At 40.2% G+C, this 15,327-nt stretch overlaps 1 protein-coding gene across 3 annotated transcripts in view; it reads right to left on the bottom strand.

Annotated features, from left to right (window-relative positions):
• appl1 (adaptor protein, phosphotyrosine interaction, PH domain and leucine zipper containing 1) overlaps window positions 1–15,327 on the bottom strand; it is a 65,028-nt gene that overhangs the window by 13,296 nt on the left and 36,405 nt on the right. For all 3 annotated transcript variants that reach the window (XM_069939632.1, XM_069939633.1, XM_069939634.1), the window contains 4 exons: window positions 7,681–7,733; window positions 4,853–5,027; window positions 4,724–4,760; window positions 1,835–1,981 (listed from right to left, as the gene is read on the bottom strand). In XM_069939632.1, the coding sequence (XP_069795733.1) occupies window positions 1,835–1,981; window positions 4,724–4,760; window positions 4,853–5,027; window positions 7,681–7,733 (412 nt within the window). The remainder of the gene's footprint in view (window positions 1–1,834; window positions 1,982–4,723; window positions 4,761–4,852; window positions 5,028–7,680; window positions 7,734–15,327) is intronic.

Genomic DNA, 15,327 nt, shown 5'->3' on the forward strand with positions numbered 1-15,327 from the left:
AGGACAATCTGCCCATCTCTCCTAGCAGTTACCCATTTATCTGACTGAAGCATTGGAGTCATCAGCCCACTAATGCTCATTTTTAAGACCCTCTTTGATTCCTGCATGCTTGTCAATTCGTTCTACTGCCACAAAAATCGATGAAGGTTCAGTGATGGAAGCACGAGCTTGGACGCAGTGAACAAAATGAACATTTATCATGAAATAAAAATAGAAAATGGCAGAAAACAAGTTGGGCAGAATCTATGGAAAGAGAAACAGGAGTATTTTCGGTTGAAGACCCTTCATCAGAACTGAAGAGCCCCTTCCAGCATCTGCAGGTATTTTTAAATAACGTCACGATTAGGTAAAACATAAAAGTAGTAGGTAAAGAAAATAGTATGAAAAAAGTTGAAAGGGAGAGAAATTAGCTATCAAAATACAAAATGGAGGGACACAAAGCAAGCTCTGGTTTACACTAAGAATTAGACCAGCAAAACAGCAGGCCATAAATCGGAGAGTGTGGGCTCAGATAGTGCACAAAATACACATACCTTTTGGCTGAGGTTTGCCGTCCTCTTCTTGCAATTTAGTTCCATCGACAGCAATGATTATGTAACTTGTAAATCAAATCATTCAGCCAGTAACCTGACTGGATACGATCGTAACTGAACATTAATTTTCCTGCCCAATTTATGGTATCACTGGAAAATTGGGCTTTCTTCCAGGGAAGGTAGGACCTGCTCTGTCTGGGCGCTTTTCATCTGAACTGGAGGGAGCCCAATACCCTTGCAGGAAGGTTTGCTACTGCTGCTCTGGGGAGTTTAAACTAGCTTTGCAGGGGAATGGGAACCAGACAGAGGAGGGAAAAGATGATGATAAGCTTACAGCGAGGAATTATGACACTGTAGCCACTACTGAAACTTGGTTGCATGAAGGGTGGGACTGGCAGCTCAATGTGCCGGGCTTCCATTGCTTTATCGTGATGGAACGGGGACGGGATGGAAGAGGGAGGGGAAAAAAACCATTTAAGATCTCCCACATCTCTTTCTGCTCCATACAAAGCCGACCACTCTTCAAGGTGATTGATTTTGTCCTTTAATATCCTTTTGCTCTTAATATACCTGAAGAAACCCTTAGGATTTTCCTTCATACTGTTTGTCAAAGCAACCTCATGTCTTCTTTTAGCCTCCTGATTTATTTTGAGGTTTTTCTTGCTTTTTTATACTCTTCAAGTACCTCATTTGCTCCATGTTGTCTATACCTGCTATGTACCTCTCCTTCTCCACCAGATCCCCAATATCCTGGCATATTGGTCTTCATAAATCAAAGCCAAGGATGTTAAGGTAAAGATGTACAAGACATGGATGAGGTCAAATTTGGAGTATTGTGTGCAGTTTTAATCACTTAACTACAGGAAAGATATCAATAACATCGAAAGAGTGCAGAGAACATTTACTTGGATGACGCTCAGACTTCAGGAAATGAGATACAGGGAAAGGTTAAACAGATTAGGATTTTATTTATTCCCTGGAGTGTAGAAGAATGAGGGGAGATTTGATAGAGGTGTTTAAAATTATGAGAGGGATAGACAAGAGTAAATGTAGGTAGGCCTTTTTCCACGAGGGTTAGGTGAGATACAAACCAGAGGACACGGGTTAAGGGTGAAAGGGGAAAAGTTTAGGGGGAACCTCAGAGGAAACTTCTTCACACAGAGCGGTGGGAATATGAAAAATGGTTCGGCACAGACTAGAAGGGTTGAAAGGGCCTGTTTCTGTGCTGCATTGTTCTATGTGACTAATGTATTTAAAATCAGAACTGGAGATACAATATCAAAAGGAATACTTCTTTACACCTTTTCTCCTTCATTGTTTGATTCAAACACATAGCAAACAGAAACTGGCCGTCCTTCTACTCGGTTTCCTCCTGTGTGCAGTACAAAGCCAAAGAGTCGTTTATTTTCTTTATGAGTTGCACAAAGAACCACATTTTGTAAAGGGAACTGAAACAAAAAAAAAGACACTCTGAAACAAATCTTCTTCAATGCAGGAGTAAACAAAAACAACTTGCACTATATACCATCTCTACAAGGATGAAACATTCCAAGTCAATTAACAAGGGTGTGGTTAAACAACATTTTGATGGAATTTGATATCAGGATAAAATATATTAAAACCAATGACCCAAGGATTAGTTGAAGAGGTGGATTTTCAAACATCTGAAAAGCAGGAGACAAGGTTTGAGAAGGGAGAAAATGTGAATTTAAGGCCAAAACATGGCCATCATTCCAAAAATCAGAAACCAATGATGCAAATCTGAAATGAAAACAGTAAATGCTGTAAATACTCAATATGCCAGAGCCAAAGACGACACAGCAAATATTTCACGTCAATGAGTATGCAGATGCAAGAGGGAAAGGCTTGTAGACCTGGATATTTGTGCAGAAATTCTGGTGGTGCTGGAAGGGCTAGGAGTGGTTAGTCCAACATGAAGATATCAAACTAAATGTTTTGTTGGCACAGGAGCCAAAGTCAGGCACAAATAATTGAGCCTGGAAACTATAAAAATATAGATGTTTTTAATGATCATGTTCACTTAGATGACATAAATGCAGGTTGGCTATGACAATTGAGGAAAAAAAAATCAAGAGGAACAAAGCCATGAAAGAGGTTTTCAGCTGCAGTTAAGGGCAGAGCTGGATAATGTTATAGAGGTGGAAATGGTTGGGTTTAGTGATAATGTATACAACAATCAGAAATCCGAAAGGGTTTTTGTTTAATGTGACCAAGAAGGTTGACGAGGACAGAACTGGAGTGATATTTTAGCAAGGTATTTGATAAGCTTCTGCATGGTCAGTTGTTGTGGAAGGCAAGATCAAATGGGATCCAAGGTGAAACAGGAGAATGGATAGAAAATTAGCTTCATGGAAAAAAAAACTGAGTATAATGGTGGAAGGTAGTTCATCAGACTGGAGGACTGCGACTGGTACATGAATAAATAGTCAGGTATGGTAAATAGTTAAGACGGTTGCTCAAGATAGCAGCAGGATCAGTTGGGCAGGTGGAGAGAGGAATGGTTGATGCAGAGAAATGTAAGATGTGGCATTACATGCACAGTACTTACAAAATGAATGGTTAGGATTTGGGGATTGTTGCACAGATGCGGGATCAAGGAGTACATGCACATAGTAGCTTGAAAGTGGTGTCACAGATAGATAGGGTGATCAAAAAGGCTTCCAGCACATTGGCCATCATCGTTTAGAGTACTGAGTATAGAAGGCCGTGTTGCAGTATAAAATACTGGCGAGGCCCTATTTGGAGTATTATGCTCAGTTTTTTGACTCAGGAAAGATGTTGTCAAGCTTGAAAGAGTGCAGAGAAGATTTGTGAGAATATTGCCAGGGCTCTATTGCTCAAACAATAGGGAGTGGTTGAGCAGGGTGGGGCTTCACTTGTTGGTGTGTAGGAGGATGAGGGTGATCGGATGGAGATATCTGACAGGAATAGAATGCAGTCTTTTGCCCAGAGAAGGGGAACCGGTTACCAGAGGACATGAATTTAAGGGAGATTTAACAGGAAACTGAAGGGCAACTGTATGAAATGAAGTGATGTTACTGAGGCGAGTACTATAGCAATGTTTGAGAAAAAAATTGGATAGATGCAGAGATGGGATAGGTTATGGGTGGAACATTTTAGTTACATAGTCAGAATAAGATCAAACAAGCAGCAGAATAATTCCATGGCAAAAGCAAGATGGTAGATAGGATATCATTTAGAGTAAGTCTTGATTTCCAGACAGGGGCAAAGGGGAAATTTTTGCCAAGGAGCATGTGTCAGAAAGAGACATTGCAAAGGAATAGATTCTTGGTCTCTGCAACAACAACAACAAAAAAATCAACATGATTTTCATATCCGTCGAAAGTTATGATTGTTTAAAATACCATTTAAGTCGTCACATAGGACGATCTGTGAAACTTAAAAATTTCACTTTAAACCAGGGTTGTCCTAAACACCTTGTCTAAGATTCATACCTCGATAGCGGTCTCAACACCACTGCCATCTCCCACCAGCTCCAACACAATCCCGCGCATACCCTCTTAGTTATTTGTGAAGTCTCAGCGCTCCTCCGCGGGGTCCATCCGCCCAGTCCTACTGCTGTCGGCTCAGAACAGGCTTTAAACAGCCTGTTAAGGAAGCTGAAAGTGGTTTATTTTAAAATATCCAAATAAAATTGAAACCTTTACATGGTAATTTGTGATTAAAATGCTGTGATTTGCTTTCCACAGCATTCACCAGTCTGTGATAAGTGGCATAATTGGGGTTGTCTTATACAAAGGGTATTGCTCAAAACCAATATTTCATGTGGAAATTCTGGGGTCCTCCTATACTATGGCATATAATGGTAAGCAATTAGTGTTGAACAATTGGAGAAGCTGAGGGGTTACCTTTCTATTTCAGTGATGCAGGACTGGGACTAATATGATGTTAATCCTTTCTCTCTTTGCATAGATGCTTTCTGGCCTTCTGAGTTTTACCAGCATTTTCTGTTTAGAAGTTTAACAAAGACTAGATAAATCTAGTTTTCAATCAAAAATGTTCTACCTTCAACTTTTGGATTTCAGGGAGCTGGGATGAAGAATAATTAGGAGGGGAAATAAGTGAACTAGATATGGACAAGATAATTAATAAGATCCATTAAATAGCCTTCTACATAAATAATGATAATTAATAATTTTAATACCTACTCTTAAACGTGTGACTTGAGTCTGAGGATCAATTAACCTAAAATACAAAACAAGCTATTATCAGACACATTGATTAATCACAGATTAAATCACAGCCAACATTTCTGCCAATCAAAAATAAAAACTCACTTCAAACTGTCGCAGCTCACAAGTAAATGAGATTCAGTCATCCGAAAGATGTTGTGTATAGCACGGGCTGCAAGGATCTGACGCATTGTTTCATAAATAACGTCGGAGGTTGAATCAGTTTTTACTTCCATTGAACCAAGGAATCTCACAATGAACAACTGATGAAGAATCGAATCTGTAGTAGATAGTAAAAATGTCAATCTCTTTTAATTGGTACTATTCATCTGTTCTATCTGCTCTTGTGCATCTGAAGAACATAAATCAAATGCTTTAAGACAGTAAAATTTGCCAACTTTGGACTGTAATAGGTAAAACCATAGTCTTTTACTTCAAATAGAAATTTGAATGAATTTATCTCAATGCCATTAAAGCAATGTCATAAAAATGAACTAAGAAACTATGACAATGGTAAACGAGAAAAATGCCTCAAGATGATTCTTGATCATTATTGGGTTTTTTTAAAATGTAGAGTGAGTAGCACAATTTGTGTTACTAATTTTAGGCAATGTGATAAATGAATAGGATTTGATTTTCCAGGATGAATCACAAAGTTGTATAGTAAAAGATGTCAATTTAAAAATATTGATTGATGGAATTTATTTCAACCTGTTACAAGACTTTATAACATTTGCTAGTGTATTTGACACAATTTGTGGCAGTAAGATGAACAGCACTAAATATAGGTATGCGCCGCTCAACGTCCACGATACGCTCTGTGAAATTGGGTGTGCGATGTGGACGCTGTGAGAACACCATATTACTGTATATGGGATACTGAACTTGTGCTAAATTAAACGGTTTAATTTTTTTTCACTTTTTAAACTTATGTAAACACGTTCTGGTCTGTATGGCACACAATTGAGCAAGGAGGATCAGAGTTCTCAACTCCCTCGTAGTGTTCGACTGGAAGGGTTTCAGGTCCATTGATGAACTGTCTCTCTGAAACGCCTGAAGGACCTGGCTGAGGCTCCTCTTGGGGAGGGGTTGCCTTCTTCAGGAATATGTCCCGTGTTGTTTCCCTCGTTTGCTTTTTCTTTTCTTCATAAGTGTCTTTTTATGCAGCAAACACTGTTTGAGCATTCCTCTCTATCAATGAAAATCGTTCAGTGTTTAGGTCCATCTCGTCAGCCCTTTTCAGCAAGCTGTTAAGGTCTGTAAGGAATGTGGCCAACCCCATAACTGTGAACCTCCTGCACCTGTTCTTCTTCTCCTTCTGCAGTTTCCTTTTCCCTTGCCTCTTCTTCATTTATTCACTTTTGCTCTAGCTCCAGCAACTCTTCATTTGTTAGTTTCTCAGGAACCACCTCTAGGAGTTCTTCAGTCCTCATCATCTTCGTCTAGGCTCAGGTTGTTGTTTACCATTTCAACAACAGCTCTATTCATCCTTGCAATCTCATCATCTTTTTCAAATCCCTCTTTGGTCATATCATCCCAGGCCCAGGCAAGGTTCTTTATGCAGTGGAAAATGTTGTACTCCTTCCAGAACCACATCAGTGCCTTGCCAGCAACAGCCTGTGCAAAGATCCTCCTCAGGTAGTCAGCCTTGAATGCTGCAATGACCCCTTGGTCCATTGGCTGGATTAAAGAGGTGGTGTTTGGTGGGAGGAACACCACTTTGATGTTGGAGTGGAGGTCACCAATGAAAGGGGGATGTCCTGGAGCATTGTCTGCAATTAGCAAAATCTTGAAAGGTACTTCTCCATTTCACTGGCATAGCAATCGAGAAGGGCATCCTGAAACAGCATTTGTGTCACCCAAGACTTTTTATTGTTCCTGTAATAAACTAGTAAGATGTGTTTGCTAAAGTTCTTGAAACCCCTGGAGTTTTAACTATGCCAAATAAGAAATGGCTTTAACTTGTAGCCAGCAAAATTGCCTCCTAACAACACTGTCACTCTGTCTTTAAAAGCCTTAAAGCCTGGCATTGACTTGGCCTCCTTCTGGATGAACGTCCTTTCAGGCATTCGGTTCCAGAATAAGGAAGTTTCATCCATATTAAAAATTTGCTGGGGAAATAACCTCCCTCGACAATTAGCTTATCTCAGGTTTCAACAAATTCTTCTGCTGCCTCACCACTCGCAGACTCACCACTCACTCTCACATTATGCAGCAAAAAAATGTTGTTTGAAGCCCCTGAACCACCCAGAGTGAGCACTGAACTTGATATCAGCCTGGTCCTGCTTTTTATTTAAGCATCTGGAACAAGCTTCATCCCTTAGCAGTGATTGTCCACGTGCTGAGAGGGACTCGCGTTCTCGCATTTTCATTAGCCTTGTAGGTTTCAGTGGAGCCGATCCTTTAACAGCTTGGAGAATTTTGTCTTTGTCTTTGAGCACTGTCAAGATTGTTGAGTGAGACATGCCTAAATCGTGACCAATAGCGTTCACTGTTTTCCCGCCTTTGTGTTGTTTAATAACCTTTTGTTTCACTTCCAAATCGATACGTCTCCTTTGCCTCCTGCTGCTGCCATCACTGGCACTGGTTTTGCTGTGTTTGGGTGCCATGATAGAAAGTACCTATATACAAAAGATATGAGATAAATGTGTTGCGTGCGATTTGTTGCATACATCTGGTTACGTCTGCTATGTCCCGTTCTCTGATTGGGATTTCTGAACTCTATTATAACCTTTTGGGACCACGGACATGTATGAGGTTGGACGTTTCCCGGACGGACATTAAGTGGCACATACCTGTAGTTTACTCTTTATTTGGATGTGATGATATTTAATTCCACTGCAGTAAATTGATTCTTAGGCAATTCTTATAAATGGTGACTAATTCAAGACCACCTATTTTTGCTGCAATCTGAATCAAAATTTTAGTCTTACCTTCAGATTCCTGTGATTTTGATTCCCCAGACTCTCCAAATGGATTTGTTCTTCTAATAGAGAAATAATAAGGCAATGTTCCATTATTTTTTTTTTTTTTAAAAAGAAAAACTTCTTTATTAATTTATTTCTGTTCATTTCATGAAAATATATCTTTTCCAAGAGTTTTGTCTGCTATCTTCATTGCTAGATTTATCTCAGTTGCAGAGGGCATTACAATGCAGTCAATGCTTCGGGTCTGAACCCTTTTAATTGGAGTTCTGAAAATCTGGCAGCTGCTGAACTAAAAAGGTGGAGGGAGAGCGAGGAACACAGGTCAACAGATCAGAGGTGGATATAGGTTGGAGGGCCGAAGAGAAAGCAGCTGATGGGGAGACGGCAAAGGGCTAAGAAAGATAGCTCTCTGATTTGGGAAGGGGGCGAGGAGCTGAAGGAAGGAAAATGAGGGAGAGATCAGGCGAGGAGATTGACAGAAATTAGGGGTTGAAATTGACGATTGTAGGGATGGAATACAAGGTATTTTTTCTTCAAGTTGTTTGGATTGTGAGGGGGGAGTCACGTGATGGAGTAGTGGCCGGACGGTGAACTCCAGCCCTCTCCAGAAAAGTCGGGAAAAACAAGAGAAAACACAAAGGCACAGAAATAAAAGTTACAGAAAAGTGAGTATAAAGGTGGAAAGAAGATGGCGACAAAAAAAGAAAAGTCGAAAGCAACGGTAAGAAGAGAGGAAGAGAAGACAAAGGAGGAAAAAGGTGAAGGCCTTACCTGTCCGAAGAGGCCCGCTGCGGAGAGAGAAACCCGCTCCCTCAGGTCGGTAAATAATGGACTACAAAAATGGCTCGCAGAGCCGAACAAAAGTGCGCAACCGCGCATGCGCGAAGTTTCGCGCATGCGCGATGCGAATGAAAAAAATCACACCGACGGGAGGGGGGACCAGCTGGGGAGTCGATCTCCACAGCCGGCAACGACAGCTGCAGAACACCTGCAGCAAGAAGAGACCACAGAAGACAATAGAAACAAGATAGAAGAGGAGGAAAGGGCACCAAAGAAACAACAGATGGCCAACCCAGAGGAAGAAGAAGAGGAAGAGTATGGTGAAATAGAAGAAGAAAAGAGAGGCAAGGTAAAGGATATACTTGCTCTTATTAGAGGATACATGGAATCATTTAGAGAATGGCAAACACAGGAATTTAAGGATTTAAGAAAAAGAATAAACAACACAGAAGAGAAAATAAATAAAATGGAGATGACCTTAACAGAAATGGGAAAGAAAATGGACAAGATGGAAGAGCGGGCAGTAGCAGCAGAAATGGAGGTAGAAGACTTAAAAAAGAAATTGGAGGAATCTAATAAAAAAACTAAAGAGACACAAGAACTACTAGCTCAAAAAATAGATACAATGGAAAACCATAACAGAAGAAATAACATAAAGATAGTGGGCCTTAAGGAAGATGAAGAAGGCAAGAATATGAGGGAGTTTATAAAAGAGTGGATCCCTAAGACCCTAGGATGTCCAGAACTACAGCATGAAATGGAAATAGAAAGGGCACATAGAGTATTGGCCTCTAAACCACAACCACAACAAAAACCAAGATCTATTGTAGTAAAATTCCTAAGATATACTACAAGAGAAAAGGTACTGGAGAAGACAATGGAAAAAGTAAGAGAGGGCAACAAACCACTGGAGTATAAAGGGCAAAAAATCTTCATTTATCCAGATATAAGTTTTGAACTCCTAAAGAAGAGAAAAGAGTTCAATACAGCAAAGGCGATTTTATGGAAGAAAGGGTATAAATTTATACTAAAGCATCCAGCGGTATTGAAAATATTTATTCCAGGACAACAAAACAGACTATTCGCGGATCCAGAAGAAGCACGAAAATTTGCAGAACAATTACAAAAATAGACTGAGGGAGGAAGACGGGTAATGAGAGTTAAAACGATCACGACTGATATGTATGTGGGTAAAGACAAAAATAGACTGAGGGATGAAGACGGGTAATGAGAGTAAAAATGATCACGATTGATATGTATGCAGGTAAAGAGGTATAAGAGTGAATAGAGACAATGAGCATACATGAATGTATCTGTACTTAGAGGAAAATATGGATAGTATAGACAAGAATTAATAAGGGAAGGTAATGGAATAGAGAGAATAAGGAGGGAATTAAAAGAGGGACCTTTGTGACATATGAAAAGTGAAATCTTTTCTGGGGGAGGCGGGGTGGGGGGAAATAGCGGTCACTGCAAAATCAGTTGACGCTTGCGAGTGGATTCGCAAATCCAAATGGAGAGGGGAGATGTGGTTGTCCGACAAGGGATAAAGGACAACTCAGGAGGTGAAGGGGAGATTGGGGATAAATAAGATAGAAATAGGAGAATAAGGAAAATGTTAGATGTTGTAGGAATGTTGTCTTATAAAGAGTTGAAAATAAGAAAACAGAAATGGAAAAGGAGGAAAGGTAATGATGGAAAAACGGAAAGAGAAGATAAACAAAATATAAAAGGGCTACGCTGAACTATATGTCTTTAAATATTAATGGAATACATAACCAAATTAAAAGGAAGAAACTACCAAATTTAAATGAATAAATGTATTCCATTAGAAAAAATAACATATTGGTTAAGAAATAACATTGAAATATTCGAACAAGTATAGGAGCCTTACATTAAATACAATAGCGAAAACCTACCGGGGACAAACATTACCTAAGTTGATGGAAGGAGAAGGAAAGAAAAGAATGGACTCAGTAGAATTTCTGGTGTAATTTGGTTGAATGACAACATTGTCTGACTGGCTTAATGCAACCTAGATTGTATACCTAAAATGGATGAGAGGGGGGGGTGGGGGGGTGGTTTGGGAGGAAAGGGGGGGGGGGAGAAAAAGTCACTGTATATGTGTGAAAAGAAATAGTGTATATCATGGCTAATGTGATTTATGGTGTGAAAAATAAAAAAATTTAAAAAAAAAAAAAAAAAAAAAAAAAAAAAAAAAAGTTGTTTGGATTGTCTTTAAAGTGAAACAGATAGCAGGACTCAAGAAAGTGATAGGAGATTACTGAGAGAGGTGAGTGTCAGAAGGTGGTGGTTGTGGATTCAATTTTTACATTTAAGAGGACCAGATAGACCTCCATACCCCTCTCATCCATGTACCTATCTAGTCTGGCTGCAGGTCAATAAGACTAGGTGGTGTAAATAGTTCAGCAGACTAGATAGGCTGAATAGCCTGTCTCTGTGCTGTATTGTTCTTAGTGGTTTGAATTGCAAATCTGGGGTTTTCTTGCAAACAAGAAAGAACAGATTGTACAACACTGATCGAGAAAATACATTTCTGTCCTATTATTGCATGCATTTTAAGTCTTTAGATATTGCATTTTTATCTAAACTGAAACAGAAATGATGACCCAAACAAAGAATCTATATCCTTCCTTAAATGAGACCAATATTATACACTGAATTCCAGACATGGCTTTACTGATGCCCAAAATAACTGTAGATCAACTGTGTTCAATTCCTCTCATAATAAATGATAACACCCTGTTAGCTTTCCTTATTACGTTTTCTCCTTGCCTTTTGCAAATTAAGCCCTGTGACACCTATATCCCCTTTGAATCTTAATTTTTCCTATCAAAGGCAAAACATTCTAGAGCTCTGCCAACTTATTTAACCTTACCAACATCCCTCTTAAACCTCCTTATACCAACTTTAACTTACTTTCCATTCTATCTTGAATTTTTTTCATTTCCTCCACGATGTTACTTGTATCCTGTGATGAAGGCTAATGAAAAATAAATGCTGAATGCATCTGGCTTTTTCTTTTTCAAGTTCAGATCCATATTCTTCGAAGTTTCAGGAGTTCAGAAAAATGAGTGATGAACAAATGGATTGAACATTGGCTGAGAGGGAGAGGCCAGAGAGTGGTAGTGGATAATTGTCTGTCAGGTTGGAGGCCGGTGACCAGTGGTGTGCCTCAAGGATCTGTATTGGGCCCATTGTTGTTCGTTATATACATTAATGATCTAGATGATGGGGTGGTGAATTGGATTAGTAAATATGCAGACGATACTAAGATATGTGGAATAGTGGATAATGAAGAAGGTTTTCAAGGATTGCAGAGGGATTTGGGCTGCTTAGAAAAGTGGGCTGAAAAATGGCAGATGGAATTTAATGCTGATAAGTGTGAGGTGCTTCATTTTGGTAAGAAGAATCAGAATAGGACATACGTGGTAAGTGGGAGAGCATTGAGGAATACAGAAGAGCAGAAAGATTTAGGAGTGACGGTACATCGTTCCCTGAAGGTAGAAACTCACGTGAATAGGGTGGTGAAGAAGGCTTTTAGTATGCTGGCCTTTATCAATCATTGCATGGAATATAGGAGTTGGGAGGTGATGTTGAGATTGTATAAGACGTTGGTGCGGCCTAATTTGGAGTTCTGTGTGCAGTTCTGGTCGCCTAATTATAGGAAGGATATAAACAGAGTGGAGAGAGTGTAGAGGTTTACCAGAATGTTACCTGGGTTTAAGCATCTAGAGTATAGGGAGAGATTGGACAGATTAGGTCTTTATTCTTTGGAGCGTAGAAGGTTGAGAGGGGATTTGATAGAAGTATTTAAGATTATGAAAGGGATAGACAGAGTGGATGTGGATAGACTATTTCCGTTAAGAGGAGGAAAGATTAAAACAAGAGGACATGAGTTAAGAATTGAGGGGCAGAGGTTTAGAAGTAACATGAGGGGGAACTTCTTTACTCAGAGAGTGGTAGCCGTGTGGAATGATCTTCCGGGAGAAATAGTGGCGGCGGAGTCAATTGTATTATTTAAGAAAAGGTTGGACAGGTATATGGATGAGAAGAAGATGGAGGGTTATGGGCATTGTGCAGGGAGGTGGGACTAGAAAGGGGTGTTTGGTTCGGTGCGGACTAGAAGGGCCTAATGGCCTGTTTCCGTGCTGTAATTGTTATGTTATGTTATGTTACATACAAGATCCTTAGGGGGCATGACTGATTAGATGTTGAGACATTTCTACTTGTGGGAGAATCTAAATCAATATTAGGGAGTGAAACAAGAAAGGCTGTAGTTGCTGTGATTGTAGTTAATACACAAAATTGCTGGAGAAACTCAGCAGATCCCAGGGCATCCAATGTTTCGGTTCTAAGCCTTTTGTCAAGGTATGAGCTAAAAGCAGGCAGGCATCCAAATAAAAAGGTGGAAGGAGGAGGGAAGAAGAGGCAGGGTGAGGAACACAGGCCAACAGCCAAGAAGCTATAGGTGGGCATGGATAGGAAGGCAGGAGAGGCCTGCAAGAAATGCCACACTTCCTCCCTCACCACCATCTGGGGCCCCAAACAGCCTTTGCACTTGTGAATCTGCAGGGGTCATCTGGTGCTCCCATTGCGGCCTCCTGTACATTGAAGAGATTGGATGCAGACAGGAAGATCACTTCACTCTGCCTGCTGTAATAGTGGGAATCTCCCGGTGGCAAACCACTTCAATTCCATGCCCCATTCGCATTCTGACATTTCTGCCAAACTGAGACCACCTGCAAATTAGAGGAACAACACCTCATATTCCGTCTGGGCACCCTCCAACCAGGTGACATTAACATCAACCTCTCTAGTTTCTGTTAGCATCCCCGTCCCATGTCTCTCTTTCTCTCTCTATCTATCCCCTCGTCTACTTTCGTCCAGTTCCCCACCCCTTCTCTCTTTCTCTATCCCTCTGTCTCCTTTCCTCCAGCTCTGCATTTACAGAGCCATCCTCCTCCCCGATCAACTATCACCTCCTGTACACCTATGGCCTCTCAGCTGTTGTCTGAAGCTCCTCCGTCTGCCCTGCTTCTCTACTCCCCATCCCCACCTGTCTACATTTTGCCTTTATCTTGATGAAGGGCTCAAGGCCGAAACGTTGGTTATATATCTTTGCCTCCTATGGAGGCTGCAAGACCTGCCGAGCTTCTCCAGCAATTTTGTGCATTAAACACAAGATTAGGAGTTTATTTATAAAACTGAGCAGTCGCCGAATTATGTCTCACAGAAGATGATGAATCTTTTGAAATCACGTCCCCAGAGGGACGTGCAGGCAAGAAGGGTGGTTAAAGAAAAGTACATACATTTTGAAAGATCAGGCAATCAAGGGCTAAGAGAAACAGACATAGAAGAGAAGATGAAGGCGTGGACAATCAACCACAATCACGTTGAATGGCATACAGGCTTCTGGGTTCAAGTGGCTTACCCTTGCTCCTATTTTCTTATGTTCTTAATTATTAATTTCACAGACTCACCCTGTGAGACATTTTAATTTTTTTGGTATCTCTAGGAACGCTGACTAGTATTTCTAGCTCTATTACTCTATTTTCTTTATTAATCTTTACATCATACTTTGCAATGTATTGTATTCTGTCCAATCATTTGACCTGCCACCTGTGTTAAAGATAGTATCATACAGCACAGTAACAGGCCATTTCTGCCCACGAGACTGTGTGGCCCAATTTACACGCAATTAGCCTACACCCCTGGAACATTTTGAATGGTAGGAGGAAACCTACGCAGGCACAGGATTCGAACCCCAGTCCAGTCCCGATTGTTGGCACTGTAAAGGCAAAGCGCTAACTGCTACACCAACTGTGTTGCCCTATCTTAAACAATTTTTTTTTTTTTTTAATTTATAAATCGAGAATGGTGGGCTCTAACCTTTCATTTTTTAAATTATTCACTGAAATGTAACTATCCTGGAACTATTCTGGAAAAATCTTTAAATGTTCTGATTCTCCACACCCTTAACTTATTAGTTCTCTTTGACATTCTGTTTTATGTCTTCATAATTGTCTTTAAAATTTTAAATACTAACAAATGTGCTCTTATCTCCCTCAAAATTGAATATAAATTTAACTCGTATTATTATCCCTGCTACCTCAAGTTGCCTTCTCTATGTGATACTACCATGCAACATTTCCAGTAACTTTTCCTGGCCCACCCAGCCAATGGTCAAGAAAGTGCATCAAGCACCTCTATTCCCTCAGAGTCCTTAGGAAATTTGATATGTGACTGGCATCCTGTAACAACTTCGAGAGGTGCCTCGGTGGTGTGTCACCATGTAGTACAGGAACTGATCCACCCAAGAGTGAAAAAAAAACTTCAGAGGGTTGTGAACATAGCTCAGTCCATCATACACTATCCCCTCCTCTCCATCTCCAACTGGCTTGGAAAAGCAGCCCCAACGTAATAAAAGACTCATCCGACCCCGGCCGCACTCTCTTCATCCCCCTCCCATCAGGAAGAAGATTCACAAGTGTGAGATCACGGACCACCAGATTCAAGGTCAGTTTCTTTCCCTTCATTATCAGACTCCTGAAAGAACTCCAAAATAGTAAAATTATATTGCATTTGCTCCATACCAACTGATTTCTGCACTGCGTCTTGTACTCTGCATGAAATGTCTACTGATCTGCACACAAAACAACTTCTATCATTGCATTTTCAATATACATGACAATAAATTTAAACTTGATGTTGAACAGTACCAAGTCTTTTGTATGGTCTGGTTCCAGGCTGGTTTTAAAATGTGATATTCTAATAAATGTAATTTAATTTAGACATACAGGCCCTTCTGGTGCAGCACAATTACACCCAATTAACCTACAACCATCATAT

The sequence above is a fragment of the Narcine bancroftii genome, chromosome 5, assembly GCF_036971445.1.
Source record: "Narcine bancroftii isolate sNarBan1 chromosome 5, sNarBan1.hap1, whole genome shotgun sequence".
In the NCBI taxonomy this organism is placed as follows: domain Eukaryota; kingdom Metazoa; phylum Chordata; class Chondrichthyes; order Torpediniformes; family Narcinidae; genus Narcine; species Narcine bancroftii.